Source organism: Platalea leucorodia (assembly GCF_965183815.1).
Source record: "Platalea leucorodia genome assembly, chromosome: W".
Taxonomy (NCBI): domain Eukaryota; kingdom Metazoa; phylum Chordata; class Aves; order Pelecaniformes; family Threskiornithidae; genus Platalea; species Platalea leucorodia.
Window position 1 is genome coordinate 10987844 of NC_138859.1, and position 17991 is coordinate 11005834.

At 35.4% G+C, this 17991-nt stretch overlaps 1 protein-coding gene across 5 annotated transcripts in view; it reads right to left on the reverse strand.

The window, feature by feature from the left end:
- The window catches only part of LOC309601815 (erbin-like), a 122571-nt gene that overhangs the window by 23791 nt on the left and 80789 nt on the right, over positions 1-17991 (reverse strand). For 4 of the 5 annotated variants that reach the window (XM_082334967.1, XM_082334965.1, XM_082334964.1 and 1 more), the window contains 11 exons: positions 13914-13977; positions 12029-12103; positions 10571-10715; positions 10041-10113; positions 8828-8957; positions 8367-8482; positions 7178-7247; positions 6047-6146; positions 3862-3983; positions 2025-2195; positions 1072-1266 (listed from right to left, as the gene is read on the reverse strand). In XM_082334967.1, the coding sequence (XP_082191093.1) occupies positions 1072-1266; positions 2025-2195; positions 3862-3983; positions 6047-6146; positions 7178-7247; positions 8367-8482; positions 8828-8957; positions 10041-10113; positions 10571-10715; positions 12029-12103; positions 13914-13977 (1261 nt within the window). The remainder of the gene's footprint in view (positions 1-1071; positions 1267-2024; positions 2196-3861; positions 3984-6046; positions 6147-7177; positions 7248-8366; positions 8483-8827; positions 8958-10040; positions 10114-10570; positions 10716-12028; positions 12104-13913; positions 13978-17991) is intronic. The other variant, XM_082334966.1, reaches the window with a different exon arrangement.

Below are 17991 nucleotides of genomic sequence, written 5' to 3' on the forward strand. Positions count from 1 at the left end.
AAATAAAAAAAAAACCACCACCAAACCAACCCACAAACTTATATGCATGCAAAGTTTAGATATCTAGATTCAACTGCATGGAAGTAAGTAATTCAGTATCCCTGATCGACTACGCACTGCTGCCTCATTTACTTACTGGCATACAGCCAGCTTCAAAGAATTGCTGTCACTATCGTTAGACAACTAATATGATTTTCTGAAATTATATATTTAAAGAAAAATGTCAAACCCAATATTTTCAGAAAGGATGTAGAAGCAGGAACATGCTAGTGGAGAAAGAGCCAGCAACAGCCACAACTGCTTGTCACAAAGCCTCTTCAGCAAAAGCATGATAATACACATGTTCTACTGCTTACACACCACAGGCAAAAATAATCTACTTGTGAAATTATGAAAAAAAGCATTTTATAGGTTGTGATTGGCAACTGATGAAGTGACAAGTTCCAAAATTTGTCATAAGTCTGAAACACATTCTAAATAAAAAATGAATACATGGTGTTTGTCAGAGATGTACAAAGAGTTCAGAAGTTAAAAATCTCACTCTTTATAAGGAGCAGATACAATTTCAGTCATGTTCATGACAGTTCACTAATAAATACAGAGGAATACTTTTTTTTAAACCCACCTTTCACTTTTCATTCCAAATGAATGGGCACAGTCACTTAGATATACAAGTTTCTGATTGCTCCCACAAATCAGATATACTAACATTTCAGTGACAATTATAATCAATTATTTACTGAACAACTGACAATCAAGCAAAAAACTGGAAAATCCTATCTAAGTACGAGTCTTTTCACAATTTGATACTTAGGTCAACTTTTAATTGAGTTTGCTTTATTTTTCTTTAAATGTATACATCTTTCATTATGAACTTTTTATTAGCTATTTCAACTTTTACTTAATATAGTCTGAAGTGAGAAAAATATTGCATTACAAACCATCTGTTCTTACAGCACTTATGGATGGCAATTTTCTATTGTCAACATAAATTTTCATCTCTCAGTAACAAATTCAATACAACACCAGCACAATTCTTTGACTGCTATGATGTTCATTGCAATGCTATACCTCGAGCACGTCTTCATGGTTGACAATTGTTTTTGTGTTCTGCAAGGTTTTAACAAGCGCAGTCATCTGTGAATTTGCAGTGCTGTGCTCAGCTTCTGGTTCAGTAGGCTTCTGCAGGGAGCTTCTGCACAGAGCTTCCTGCTGAATACTGCTCATCTCATCTGCTTTGTTCTTTATTGAAGCAATTTCTGAAGTCTAAAGGATTAAGAACATTAGCAGAAAAAAACATCCTGAAAGGTTTTCAGTAACATATGATAGTTAACATTATATATTTTGGGAAACTATGGAATGGAAAATCTGAGCTTTGAAATGATAAAGTATGAAATGCACCAGGTCGAGATAAATCTCTGCAGATTACTGAGGTACAGTCCCTAACCTTTGCCAATCAGTTTGACTCTCGTCCTTATTGGGGTTAATTTGTACCATTAAATTTCCAGTTAAATAAAAAAAGGCCAAGAACATCTACAATGAGACACGTCAGCACCAAACAGTAGTCCTATCACGCTACATCAACCTGTTAGTGACTCCTGTGCCAACTTGCTACAACTGTCTTCCCAACTTATTGTGCAAAACCTTCAGTCACGAGGGCAGCGGCAAGATCCTTAGAGATTATCCTGATTTTCATTGTGAAGTCTGGTGGATAAAGGAGGATAAGAGGATGACAAAGGTGCCATCCTCCAGAAAGCAAAGCAGCCAGCTTCTTAACACATCCATAGCTTGTATTTGCCTGAGAATCAAGTCATTTTCCTTGTTCTTAGTGTCGGAGGAAAATTGCTACTGCAAAACAGACATTTATTACAGACTTCTTTAGACTGTAAAGAGGTAAGTTCTGTTCTTTGACATTTTTTCCTGCTAAAGCACTAATGTTGAGAAACAAGATAATTAAAAGGAATCAATGCCACTCTAGATCTTTGGAAGTTCTTGCAAAGTCAGAAGAGAATATTATATCTAACCTTTACCCCCACATCTTTTACAGAAACTGTCTGGCCTTCTTGTTTTGGCTCCTTTGCAATATCTTCAGTAGATTCTTCATCCTTTAGCCTATGTACAATTGTCTGGACTGTTTTAACCATATTCTTCAGTTCATCAGGATACGGAGTTGGATATCTCTTCAGGTTGCCTTCCTGTGTAACAAAACCCAATAATGTTCTGAATTTAATTAAATGCTACAATTAAAACATCAGTTTTAAAACAGACAATGAATTAGGACAAAATACTCAGCAGAGCAATCCAGGATCTCCACTTTGCTGTTCGAGTCTACCTGGATGTGGTGGGTTGACCCTGGCTGAATGCCAGGTGCCCACCAAAGCCACTCTATCACTCCCCACTCCTCAGCTGGACAGGGGAGAGAAAATATAATGAAAGGCTCGTGAGTCGAGATAAGGACAGGGAGGTAATCATTCAGCAGTTACCATCACGGGCAAAACAGACATGACTTGCGGAAGATTAATTTAATTTATTGCCAATCAGAGCAGGATAACGAGAAATAAAAACTGAATCTTAAAACACCTTCCCCCCCCACCCCTCCCCTTCTTCTCAGGCTCAACTTCACTCCCGATTTCTCTACCTCCTCCCCCCAAGTGGCACAGGGGGACAGGGAATGGGGGTTACGGTCAGTTCATTACACGTTTCTGCCGCTCCTTCCTCCTCAGGGGGAGGAATCCTCACACTCCTCCCCTGCTCCAGCGTGGGGTCCCTCCCACAGGAGATAGTCCTCCATGAACTTCTCCAATGTGAGTCCCTCCCACAGGCTGCAGTTCTTCACAAACTGCTCCAGTGGGGGTCCTTTCCACTGGGTGCAGTCCTTCAGGAACAGACTGCTCCAGCGTGGGTCACCCATGGGGTCACAAGTCCTGCCAGCAAACCTGCTCCAGCACAGGGTCTCCACAGGGTCACAGCCTCCTTTGGGCACGTCCACCTGCTCCAGTGTGGGGTCCTCTACGGGCTGCAGGTGGATATCTGCTCCACTGTGGACCTCCATGGGCTGCAGGGGGACAGCCTGCCTCGCCATGGTCTTCACCATGGGCTGCAGGGGAATCTCTGCTCTGGTGCCTGGAGCACCTCCTCCCCCCTCCTTCTTCACTGACCTTGGTGTCTGCAGAGTTGTTTCTCTCACATATTCTCACTCCTCTCTTCCAGCTGCTGTTGTGCAGCAGTTTTTCCCCCTTCTTAAATATGTTATCACAGAGGCACTACCACCATCATTGATTGTCTCAGCCTTTGCCAGCGGCGGATCCGTCTTGGAGCTGGCTGGCATTGGCTCCATTGGACATGGGGGAAGCTTCTGGCATCTTGTCACAGAAGCCACCCCTGCTACCAAAACCTTGCCACACAAACCTAATACACTGGATTAACTCAGACTTAAGTTTATAAAACCCAGCAAGATTACAAATAACTTTTTAAAATTTGTCCATTGAATGCAAGCATTGATTACAAGTGTAATTTACTTAAAGAAAAATCAGGATTAATCATTGTTTCCCCACTATTCTTCCCCACAGCACCATCAGTCCAGTAGTCTCCCAGTTATGGCCTACATTGCTTTACATCAGGTGAGAATTTTCCCCTTGTGCTCCACTTTAAATGATCGGGGGGGGTGAGTGAGTGAGAGTGTTGTGTTGTTTTGTGTTGTGTTTTATCCTGTTAGATACTCTTAAACTAATAACTGACAACTTGATTTCTTCAGCAGAGCTAAATCCACAGCCAGAGTAAGGAAAAGGATGGGATTTGGGGATAGGGGGAGGAGAAGAAAGAGCAAAGCCACAAGTATTAAAAAGTAAATTCAATACTAACCCGAGGCGGTGCCTCTCTCTCATCTTTGTCTTCATCACATTCAAATGCCACCTGAGCACGCTGTTTCCTCTGTTCCTCCCACAAAGATGGATTGAAACTTTCATTATCAGATATGAACATAACTAAATAATAATAAAAAAAGACTCTCGTAAGTATAGGATACATTATGCAAAATAAAAATCCTCTTTTTCTTGGATGATATTATTGGTGGTTTTTTGTATGTATTCTTAAAAGATAAAGACTAGCAGCACCATAAATTGACGACTAGCTGCGCTGCTACTGCTTTATGAACTTGGCTGTATTTTCATAATAGTAAAATCCCTATCTGTAAAGTAAAAAAAAAAAATTCATACACACAGCTGTACACTAGTCTGAACACACACAGTTGCAAATTTTCAGCAGAACTCTGCTGCAAAGTATTTTATTTATATATATGCATAAATATGAAAATATTTTTATATATAAAAGTAAATGATACTTATATAGATTTACATAGCCTGACTTCAGTGAGGTGGTCTCATTAAGTACATATAAGAGCATTCACCTGATTTCACCTAATGAAAATTTAAAAAAAGGAAGAATAAAAATGACTTACTGAGAAAAACCTGCATTATTACTAATCCTGAAAAAAACAAAAGCACCTAAAACTTAAGGTAAACACATGATTTTGCAGAAGTTATATAAATGACAGGAGCTTTACAAAGTATTACTTGTGTAATTTTACGAGAGGAAAAAAAAAAAAATGTTGGTTACCCACTGTCTCTTATTCTAGCATGTCTCCATGCCTTGCATTACATTAGCCAGGTTCTACTTTAGCTTGCCAAATAGTCTAATAAATGTCACCACCACCCCAGCAAACCTATGTACTTCACTAGCAATGCCAAGACTGTTCATCTTAACTATATCTGAAATAGAAAAATGCTTAATTATAGGGCTCACCAAGTGATTTGGAATATTTGTTACACTGCATTTATTGGGTAAACTTACAATTTTAACACATCTGAAAAATATTCTAATAGACTTTGCTATTGCTGAAACAGTTCCTGGCACAAAAAAAGAACTTTCTAAAGAATTTTAGGAATTTTAAATTTTAAAAAGGTTATTTATTAAACTTTAAACCTTCTGTTTGGAATGACTGCCTCAGAGGGAAGTATTCTTGTCAACTTAAGCCAAACAAGCAGCCCTTTCCTCATCTACAGAAAGAGACCTCACTACTAGGGTAAAATAAAGTTCAAATGGAGAGTATACTTTCAGGAACTATCTTCAGCTTCACTGACAATCTCCAAATGATTTTATGATTCTCACATTCTATCAGAGGTATTGCACATGTATTATCTGCATTAGAAGGTACTAAAAGTGATGTAAAATTTACTGTTTTTGCAGATATTTTTGATTACTCAAGTGTATTAGACACTTGTGCCATATAACAGAAAATGTTGCCACTTGTCAATTTTCAATTATTTCCATTAATACCTCCCATTTCTGTTAAAGAAGCACAAGCTTTTTCCTTTTGCACACGGAGGAAGGAAAGTGGGAATATAGAGACTTTACTCTCTTTTCCTAACTCCTGATGGGGTTACTCATGGAATGTTACTCATTTTCCTAAATATTTCACAAGTGTGCAGAAATAGCTTTCTGGCAAGGCCTTAATGTTCTGGGCCTAACTTTTTATAAAACAGTTTGAACTAAATGTGAGCAAAATGCGTTTTTTCTGGACTTTTTTTTTTTTGTCTTCTTTTAAAATAAAATACAGAATGCTATGTACTTTTCAAAAAATACGTACTCAGTAATGGATGAAACATTTTGTCTATCATTTTGTTAAAAATAGTCAGTCTGAAGCAGACACCTGGGAAGGAGAATTTAAACCCAAACCATTAAGCTCTGCTGGAAACAGGGTGTCACACTGGGAAGTGGCAACCAAAGACTGTGATCCCACCAGTCCATTCCTCACCTCACTCCCCATACATGCACACTTCCAACTGGAACAGTTTCACCTAGAATTTACTAATATATGGATCACATTAAGCTACTGTTCTCATTCTTCAGATGTAACTCTTCGTCACTTACAAGTTTACTTCAAACTTGTATCTAAGTATCATCTAGTGAAAATCACATTAGCTGGACTGTCTTCCCATTATTATTTTCAAAAGTGAGCATTCCGACAGGGTATTTCAGAAATTCTTACCATCCTCAGTCCTTGGTTGCTGGGGGAACATGTAATTAGTAAGCACTGTTTTCTGTGTGTCAGGGTCAGCTTCTTTTTGAAGAGGGATAAGTGGTTTAGACTAAGAAGCAAATGAAATAAGGGTATGTTATGAGAATATATATGTGTAAAAAGTAAATATGATTAACATATCACAGAGCATGCCTGTCCCATTACTTTGCAGATTACTCTGCCTTGTATTAAACCATTTCTCCTCTGAATAATTTTCACAAAAAGAAGTTATTAACATGTCTGTCTGTGACAACTGGCTTTGACTGAGAACTGAAACTCAGTAACAGCTTTAAGAGAAGAGCACACACTGGATATTCTAGAAGTAACCCAGTTTCTTGCTAGGACTTATTACTGTCCCAAAGGAGGCTGATCTGGAATACACAGATATATTTAACCATTTAAAGCAGTGGACAATCATATATAGAGAAAAATTTTGTACTCAATTTTTTTATATTGACACCAGATTGAAATATCCCCCACCCCTTACAAGAAAGGGCAGGGGATTCTTGAAATTACTGTATTGGTAAAGGTGTTTTCATTATACTACACCTGAGGCTAGTGGATTTCTGGCAGCCCTGTACACCTTAATGCCATTCAGGAAATTGGCATAGTACAGAGGGCTTCAATACACAGGAAAAATACAAGCCACAAGCCCATGAGTTACTTCTCAATAGCTTGAAAGTTGGATAGTCACAGAGTTCAAAGGTGGGACAAGAAACTCAGCACAAAAAAGGCATGCTAAGTTTCCCCAATGGTATATCTGTGGAAGAAACAGCATGCTACACATTCAAGTACTAGCTTATCAAGCACTACCTTTCCTGTGTAAACAAGCCCGAATTAAGAAAAAACAAAAACCAAAAAAACCATCATCTGTTAAATTGCATTTCCTAACGGCACAGAACTTTGCCAGAAATATGAAAGTCTCCAAAGTCAGGTAGGCTCAGTGTTGTTTGTTTTAGGAAAACCAACACAGTAATAATGTCAAGGAAGTACTGATGTATATACACACAGTACCACATCTCATTAACAGATGGCTCTATACTTGTCAATTCCATTAGGAATAAAGTCAACATCATTATTTTTAATTTTTAAAAACTTAACCTGATTGTCTGATAACCACATAGCAGTGAGCTGTTGCAGTTTTGTAAAGGTAAATGGCAAATTCTTCAGTCTGTAAATCATAACAAGAAGAGTTTATGTAAGTACACTTATCATACACTTATCAATACTGTTAAGAAACACTGCTGCATTAGCCTGTAAAATGCTTAAAAGACATTTACAGATATAAATAAATAAACTATTGACAGTTGAAAGGCAACAGCTTTTATTTTAAATTCAAAGCTATACCCAGAATTTAAAAAACAAAGCAAAACACATTTCAGCCCAGTTTAGCAAGCAGATTAAAAAAAAAAAAAAAAAAAAAAAGAGACAATGCAACTTGAATTTAACTCAGTTCAGTGACTTGAAGACAATCATTGGCATTGTGTGTAAATCAACAGTCCAACTTAAAATCAAGGCTATTTTCATACTTTAATCTGAATCCTCAGCAATTTTATCTTTCAATACACATGCACTCTAATTAAGAAAAAAAAGTGCTACACCTGAAAAAAAGTGCTGTTTTTCCCCAAGAAACATGTATGGGAACAGGGCTTCCCTGGTAAATGAAAACTGTGGCATTAATAGATAAATCAGGCTATAGATGGAGTACAGAGAAACTGGATTGGCAGAACAGGATGGAGAGCTCAGACTTCTCTCTCCCAATAGACTGAAATTCTACAAACTGGCAATTCCCAAAAGAGAAATATTTTGTCAGTTTTTAATGACCAGCTCTAAAAAAACCCCACAACTCTCTCTCCCCCTTCTCCAGCACACTCAAGTGTTTTACAATATACCATGATACTGTTTTGTGTCCTCCATATGCAATACAGGAAGCTATTAATTTTTAAGTAAGAATTAAATTTTTATGAAAATAACCAAACTAATTCCCTAGAAAAATACATGCCAACAATCATCAATGTTTTGAAGCTGTGCTTCAATGCATGTGCTTAAGTCATTAAAATAAGTACAGCTTAATACAATGGAACTGCAAGATCCAGAATACAACAATAATACATTAAATACATGCATCTCAGTCAGCTTCTAAGCTCTGGGTGAGATAAGGAAAGATAGCATAATATATTCATAACAATACCTCTACTTACATTTGAGGGACATACATCAGTTACAATACAATATATACAATGCTATTGCATTTTAAACAGCTTCTATTTGAATTAATATATTCACAAACCTATTGTCACTCAGATTGATGACTTTTAATTTCTGCATATCGCCCATTTCTTCAGGGAGAAATTCAAGCTTATTAGAATGCAGAAACAACACTGTTAAATGCTTCCAGTTTCCAATCTGAAAAAAACCCAAAGAATTAATTCATCTTCACAACTCTAAATACACAAATTTTTACTGTTTCAAAACAATTAGTATTACAGCTATTTTGGCTTGTAAAGTACAATTAGATTTATTCTTACATATTAAACCTTCTTTTAGTTTCAATATACTAGCAACAAATTTCTACTTCTTGCTTAAAAAATTCAAAATTTCATTATTTTAAAGTTTGCATATTTGTATACACCTGCCTTTAAAAACATAAACACAGAAAATCTACTCAAGAATTATTAACTTATCCAAAAGTTGTACAGACTATATAGTTTAAGATACATAAAAATTTTAGTTTTGTAACTAAATACATACCTCTGATGGCAGCTGTGTTAAAAAGTTATGATCTGCAGCAAATGTCCTTATGTTAGAGAGTTGCCCAACAGACGAAGGCAACGTTTCAATCTCATTGAAACTACAGTCCAGTTCTTCTACTGATAGTAACCTGAAAAAGAAAAAAGAATTACTCCTCTATACAGGTTAATTCATCCAACAGTAATTGAATACTTTGTTTAAATGAAGTTAATACCACTATCAATTACAAATCTCAAATTCAATTAAAAATAAAATTCTGAAAGCCAAGGGAATTAAAATCCAAGAGAAATCCTTTACTAATTGCCTAAATTGTGTTTGGGTTTTTTTTTTTGTTTGTTGGTAGATGGATTGCTTTTTGTTTTTTTAAAATCTCCTTTACACTGTCCTCATAAGAGAGCTTTCAGTAAAAACAGGGGGGGTCAACAACATCAAATGTTTGTGTACTATGTGAAAACGTGCTATTGCAAGGCACTTAAAACATTCAGAGTGGGACAGATCATAGCCATAGGAGTTGAGTGTAGTTTCTGAACAAGAAAAGCATTTAAAGAGTTAGAGACAGTGAACTGAAGACTTTGGCAGCAAAGTAGCATTTTGTAAATTCTGACAACAAAACATAACCTACATTAATTATAATAGGAGAACAGAAATTGGAACAAATACCCTTCATTTGTATAGCACTTAATTCCAAACCAATTATTTTTGCTGTCATTCACGAGTTTTTAATTAAATTTCTGAACACCAAATTATACATTAAAAAGTCCTGCTGATTAACAGGTGAAAATTCTCCTTATAATATAAAAAAGATAAATGTGTGCATGTGTATGTGTTCAGATTCACTTTTTACAAGCTTTTTGATACTGGTTCAATCATTTGCAGTATTTACCACAGCTATGTTACTGCCAAAAAAACACTTTCAGGCAGCTGACTGCCTTTTTAAACATCTTGTTTTCTTTCACATTCAATTTTTCTTTTATAAATTGGTGGCTGCATTAATGAGTGAGGAACATAGGTCTTTTGATATTAAACAATACATAAAGAACATATATGCTGTGAACTAGAAGTAAGATATGAAAGCACTTACTTTCAATTTTAAGACATTAATACATAGAAAAAATTAAATCAAGTAGGTGTAAAAGCATTCAAAAGAGGAGCCACTGTTACAGAAAAGTGTGCAGAAAGGCAATGCAACCTTTTATTCAGGTGAAATACCTACCCTCCTATGGAGTCTGGCAAATAAATTAATTGGTTTTCATCAATTTTAAGTGTTGTTACCTTCTTCAGGGAACCTGTAAGTAAAATGAACAAGTAAATCAAAAAGGACATTTGAGTTCATTAAATTTAGTTTTAATTTTAAATTAAGGGAAAAAAAAACCCCATGGGCAAGCAACCACATCTTCTGTATTCCCTTGGCATGCCTATGGTGCTATATATCTACTAAGGAAATAAGCAGATAAGCTTACAGAACTTGTTTGCCAGCTTACCATTGGCCAGCCATGGGGGGGGGGGAATCTTTTTACTCTGTTACAGTCAACAGTTTCTCATCCATTTATAAACTACTGTAAAGTCAAGAATGCTCCAAAACAAATATAAATGTTATTATTCATCTACACATTACAGCTTTATCCAAAACAGGAACTTTAAATCAATTGAAACTTAGATCTAAAATGCCATTTGTCTATTTTCAAGTGTTCTATGTCTAAACTATGTGCTTTTAAAAACATGAATTAACTAAAAAATACAAACCAATAGACTCTGGCAGTTGCTGAAGTGAATTACTGGATAACAGTAGGTCTTGTAGGCTTTCACAACCTGAAATACCTTCTTCAACTACTTCAATGTTGTTTTTAGAAACATCCAAGTAGGTCAGTTGTTTCAAAGTTCCTATGAACTAAAAGCAAGAGAAAATAATGCATTCTAGGAAGTGGAAGTTCAAAACAAAAAAAGCCAGCAGATTTGTCAACAAATTCTCTCAAGTGTAAAGCCACGGTAAAAGAGAAAACCCATTTATAGTGTTGAAATACAATTTTATGCAAAACATTCAAACTTTATAATGAAATATTTTGTGCAGATACACACAGTTGATGTTTTTCCACACAGAGACACCACAGTTACTCTGCAGGTGTCTCTAAAGTCAGCCTGCTGTAAATTCAACTGTTTGGTCAGTTATCGTGAATCAAATGGCTGAAGCTTTAGAACAGACTTCAGAGAGATGTACACAGTGTAACATAAGGACATAATTAAGGCTCCAGTAAAGTCTTTTAATGCTTATTTTTGTCTTTTGTGTAAAACTGCATCCTACTTAACCTCAAAACCAACAACAAATCCCTAATTGTACTAAACTGAAAAAAACAAGCCAAAATATAAGCTTGTATTACGTTTCCATATGAACCAAAAATAAGCTTAAAGATTTGTGTACACTACTAAAATCTTCACAGAGAAGATGCAGTCACTTTCACAAATACAGTTTTACTTTTACTGTAGAGTAGAACGGTTTAATATATCCACTCAACTCTTCTTCAAAAAAGAATTAGCTGGAGTAAAGACAGTAGAGAAGACAAGAAACCCTCACATCAGAAGATTGCTAGTGATTTTAAGTCTGAAAATAGACCAGCTGCTTCCCAAATTTCAAATACTAGTTTACTAGTTACACAAACACAGGTTCACAAGTGCTGCAATAATAGATCATCCTGGACCTCATATAGTTCCAAGATGTCAGGAAAACCTGGTTTTAGTCAACAGAACATTTTCTCAGGAACTGGCTATACTCCGTGTATACACAGCAAAAAAACTCTGAATGGTCATTGCTTGTTTTACAGCTGTGACCAGTAAAAATTCACACTACATACTTATCCCGTAAATTCCTGCTTGCTGTCTAACACAAAATAATTCCCTTTTGGAAGGACCAGTCAACCCTAAATATTTCATCCAGCATTTGATGCAGGATTTTTACCCCTTTCCTAAATTGGAACATAATTTTTAGATGAGAGGATTAAAACTTTCAATGAAAGAAAAGCTGTGTACCCAACTCTCATGATCAGTGACAATTTCTAAGTAGACTAGTCAAGCATTTAAGTGGCATTTTGCCTTTTGGCTTTAAGTAATGTTAAAATTATACAGAAACTTTAACATATATGATAGCTGACAAAACAAATACCACTGTAAATTAAAATACTAAATGTTTAACACAGTAAAAGGATTTACCCCTGGAATAAGTGTTAGTCTATTACCATCCATCCAAAATTCCTTTAACTCACTCAGTTGTTCAAGTACTTCAGGCTGTAAAGGAAACAGTTTTTTAAAAACTTCATACAAAAATAGCAAAAGGCAAAAACAACTTCAGTGATTCATCTATTGCAACTTTAATGTCTTATAGCTGTTATATACACTGTTTCATTGGGTCAAATAAAACCCAGATAATTCACTTTTTAAAAATGTAAATACATACTAGATATACAAAAATCTTTTGAGCTTGATCACAGCACTAAATAATCCTTACAGAAAGCGTTAATTTTTTTTATACAGAAAGTATTATTTTTCAACTGGAGCACACAATAAATAAATCTTATGTGTATAATTCTCCCTATCACGGAGGTCTAAAAACCCTTAAATTCCATCAACTCGGAGCTGTTTTTCAAAAACCACAAAGTTTTTGTGGTTTTTGGGAAATGGGAAACAAATTTTAATTTTCTAGCAGCAAACAAAAGGTGCATCTGCCCGATACAAGCAAACTACTCTATCCATAAAGTGCAGGATATGCTCTCACTACAACTTAATGTTAGAAGTATCTTGTGTATCAGGGAAAGACCACATCTTGGTAAACATCTATGTTGCATACGCTTTCCTAGTTACACTTCCCTCCTGAGAAAGTAATACAAAACAGGTGCTACCGCGCCTTAACAACTACAACCAAATTCAGTTAAACACAGAACTCAATTTTGTTATATTGTAAGTATACAGTATTCCTGCATAAATTGCAGTCTTGGCTCCCAATAATTAATTTTCCAAGAGAAAAATCCTAACTGAATACTACCTTTCAGACATATCTTTACCCAAAAAGCAGTTTCAAACCTTTCTGTACTTTTACCAAAAGATCTTAATGAAATAAGTTACCAGTAGTTGACTCTTCTAGATCAAAGGCTGGTAGAGATGAAGCAATCTGCCAAAAATATACCCAAACAGGTAATTTTACAGCCTATACTTAGCTCCTGGCTGTTATGGCTTAATGTAGGCCTGAGCATGTTAGTTTAAGGCTCCCACATGAATATCTACAGTGTAATGAGAATATGGCAGTACCGGTAACGGCTAGAAGCGTAATACTAAAGAACAATTCCTTAAATACACTTCCCTATCTGCCAAACCATACAGCTAGGCAAGTGTTCAGCTCTGCATGATCTGTGGCTAATGAAGTACCCTACTGGTGGCACACAGAGGCTTGACTTCGTTATACAGCAGGTCAGTATGTTCCGCTATACTTCTATTTCAATTCCCTTATACAGGAAAGTACTTGTAGAAGCAGAAGGATGTTAAGTGATTGTAAATGGAAGACGTATTTGTCTGACATCACAAACAGGAAACAAGCTGATCCATGTTGAAGGAAAAATCTGAGCACCCCAGCTGTAAATACTACTACTACTACTAAGCAACAACAACAACAATATTCAAACTTATAATTAATATAGTTTCCTTTGGATCTAAATAGTTTGTACAAACTAGTAAAAGTAGGTTATGCACAGCTTATACAGAACTTGCAACATTAAATACATGATGACCAATAAGTGTTTAGAATTTATTACAAGTCAAATGATTATGTTTATAATTCAAACACATTACCATTAACTTTTTACCAGTAACGTAGCCACACTATACCATACTTATTTTCAAATTGAGGAAGAACACTTATATTCATAAGAATATGCACATAATTTTTAATAACAGGCTCTATAAAGTAGTATAAGGTATACATAATATTTGCTCAGTAGCAAAACTCTTATAGCTGATTTTTACATTTTCATATTGATTAAAAATACATTAAAGGATAAAGAGATTTATAAAAGATACAAAGCCCTGTTACTTTGTCAAAACTCACCACTTCTGTGAATTCATTACTTCCTAAGTCTAGTCTCTCCAGCTGAGTCAGTCTGGACATGGTTCTGCACAGGAAGGGGATTAATAAGGAATTAATTTAAGAAAATACCAGCTACATCCAATCTTCCTGTATTCATAAAAATATATTATTTTAATCAGTATTAAGTAGTGATGATGTTCCATTACTAGACTGATATCTAAATAAGGTCAAATTTTCACACACTGTTCAACTAGGCACACATTAATGATAATGCTGACTGTGACTGTCATACAAAGAGTACACTGCAACTCATCTACAGATTAGTTTACAAAAACTAAAGACCACTAGAGTCATCCTTATGATAAAGAGTAACTCTGAAGTTACTCTTCTTTTGAGTGCCTTTTACCTACAGTCCTTTGAATGCTTTTCACCTCCAGTCATAATCAGCATTCTCAGCAGCCACAGGCTGGTTAACTACATGTTTTCCCTCCCAAAGAAAGACCACTGCCTAATGATTAGATAAACCAGAAAAGACCACTGTTGAATCACAGTAACCACCAACACCTTTCTCCCTCCTCCAGGCTGCTGACAAAGTTGCTTCCATATGATATGGTCTGGAATCCTAATTATTCCTCTAGTCCTACAACAAAGCAGATTACTAAATTGGATTTCATGGCACATCAATACTCTTCAAGCCAACTTAGGGCAAAGATTAAATCAATGACAAAGTAAAATCCATTCTTTCAAGCTGTGTTTTGGCAAAATTTTTCCTCCATTTAAGTTTACTTTGGGGACCCCATAGAGAATATGTACCACTGCACATGGTTGTCTACACAATTGGTCAACAGCAGTACTACCTAAAAATATTTTCAAAGGGGCTGTGAATCCCTCATATGACATTATGTTCTGTATTTATTTAATACTAGCTTTCAGTAAAACAATTAATACATTAAAAACTTTCAAATATAAACCATAAGTGTGTACATACTATAAAATTCTGGAAAAACTAAATAAGAGCTTCTAACTGGGAGTGTCTTTTGTATTATCAGAATATAAGTATGAACACTAATATCTTTAAAAAACACCTGCATGAGCACAAGATGCTCTATGCAGATATTCAAAGTTCCAGTTGTTCTCAAAGACCTTACACTAAGTATTACAGTTATTCTAAATATACAGTTCAAAAATTACATTCTACTGAAAAATGCCTTATTTATTGAAAGTAAGTTTAAGTGATTATTAATATTTTCCATGAAATAATCTCCAAAAAGGATTACACTCAACATCTATCTATAGACTTGATTTTCATTATCTTATAGTAATCATGCTAGAGACAAACTAGGAATTTCGCATAAGTAAAGACGTGATCAAGACAAAAGCAGAAGCCATTTTTATTGCACTGCACACACAGTATACGCAGGCTTTAGGGGAAAGCCTTTAATTTACATTCCCATAGTTTCAAAGAAGAAAAAAAACAAAACAAAACAAAAAAAAACACCCCATGAGAATGCTACCTCCAGAAGAATCCAAGAAACATTTTCCCTCATTTCTCGAAGCTCATAAATAGGATGAACAATAAGCCAACTGCTAAAATTAATTTTCCAAATTCTAACAGATTCTTTAAGTCCCTCTGAAATACTGCATAAGTTGAATTTCTCAAAGCTTTATGAGACCATGCCAATACCAATTTTAGTGCCATATGCTGTGAATAAATTTGCCCCAATACGTCTCTGAAGCACAGCTGAATACTCACTTAAAGGATCTAGCGTATCATTCTGTAGCTTTCAAAACTTTGTGGGCAATACCATAATCTGTTTTTACTGATGGCTTCAATTTAAAAAGGTTTTCCATTTCTTCTGTTTTCAAGCTATGCTAGCTAGACTGTGGACTACTAGAGACAGCAGTCCAAAACTCCACTGACAATCTGTTTCAGCCTCAAAAAGCAGATCAAGGGAGATCACAGCTATGTGGGACTGAATTTGACAGATTAGTTTCAATACAGATAAATTATGAAATTATTATTATTATAAACAACTCCAAAATCCAACAAAAACAACCCCCCACAAAAAAAAACTGTTAAAGTTTTTCCACCAAGGGCCCTGGCCTTACCATTTGGAACCAGAATAAATATCTGCAAAATTAATGTTACGTAACTTTGACAGTATAACAAAGCAACTTTACTGATTTTATGCCTTCTTCCCCCCCCAAATGTCTCTAATCTAGCAAACATAGCCACTCAACTGTAACACACACACACACACACACACAAAATGTGTTTACAAGAACAGAGCCTCAGTTATTTTCCTCCCCTTCCCCACTGCCTGCCTAATTTATAGCACTTTCGGCTATATTATGACAATGTTTCCTAAAACTAATATATCTTTGCTTTTCCGTATTGTTTGTAGAGCAACTATACCTTCAGACAAAATGCAAACAAAGCTTCTCATACACTGAAAATGTTGAAGTAACAGGAAAATTAAATGCTCTATAAAGAGGAATACAGGACTGGAAACAAAAATTTACTAGATCACTGAGTTACACCTATTTCTATCTCTGCCACAGCATTATGTAATCCCTTTCATAAACTGAAAAATCTGTTTCATAATTCATATTAATGAACTTGCTGTCAAATCAATCCAACACTAACAGAACAGGTAATCTAAATTATGCCTCAGATTCTGATGTTGTAAAGAGTCAACTTCACTAAGGGTAACAATACTGCTTACTTCAAGTAGCATATAATTCGAGAGGTGTGAGGGATAGGCAAGATAGGGCCCTGAATCATCGTAATTATACCTTCAAATAACTTGCTCCTTTCTAAAAAGGTTATTCTATTGACAACTGGACAACAGATAGAAGCTTTAAAAAAAAAAAAAAAATCAAAAAGAAAACTTTTTATATTTGCATTAAACCATTTTCCCAACTTTCAGCTACCTATCAGATAAATGCCTCTAAAACAGTCTCTGCATATTTTTGCTTTCCTTTCAGTAGAAATATTTTTATTGAGCTGGTTTGCATTATAATACTGCCAGTTTTGCAGTCTCTGGCCACGGATAAGCTCTAAGCAAAATGATGCATGTGGCACAAAGCAAAGTTGTTTTAGTGTGTTGGCATTAATTAGCCATTTTGATTAACAGTCTTTCAAGTGCTTTATTCTTTAGTGTTGAAAGTTATGTGCATGTTTAATTCAGCAAGAGGACTAGCTGATTTTGTAGAAGTTTATCCAAATACATCTCTCATTACAAATACAAAAAGCTATAAACATGAAAATATTAAAAAGGAGAGAATGACAGGGAAAATATTTGTATTCTATAGCAAAAATATTAGCGCATACTGCTACATCTTACTAGCTTCAAAAAAAAACAAAAACAAAACCAAAAAAACACACAAAACCAACCACCTTTGGATTTTCTACACTGTTTAAAGCTGTAAATCATGTTCCTTTTAGAACACATACTCGGGTTTGGGAAACTGCGTAAGTTCGAATTTCCCCATTGGCTTCTGTTCTGACATAATAGTTAAAAGGCAGGCCACAGACACCTTTGTTGGCCAGGTCAACTGCTGCACGGTTGTATTATCCTGAAAGGCAGATTCTTCTCTTGCATACTATGGACACCACAATAATTTTTTCTCCCCAGTGTACATCATACATATACAATATATTTTTCCAGTGCCTCACTGTAGCAAAACGCATATTAATGTATTTAGTAAATAAAAAAGTAGTTTCAAAAGCTTTAATCTCCCTTAATTGAACCACAAGAGTACCAGAAGAGAATAATAAAGGTGGCAGCTCAGCATGTACTGTATGTAGATCGTTATGGAGGTGCTGCAGATGACATCATCATGACAGCTGCTGTTTAGTTTTTCAGCAAGGATGAAACCCTGAAAACACTGAAGTCAACAAAAAAATTCCCAGCAACTTCAACAGAAGTGTTTGGCTTAAATATATTACAGCATTTATTTAAGCGTCTCTTATCACAAGAGACCTCTGTAAACTACTCTTTAAAAAAAATCGCATGTAATTCATACTATTGGTGTTAATTATGGCAATTAAGGTCAGAGTAATTTTATAAACAAAATCTGTATTAGCTATAAATTT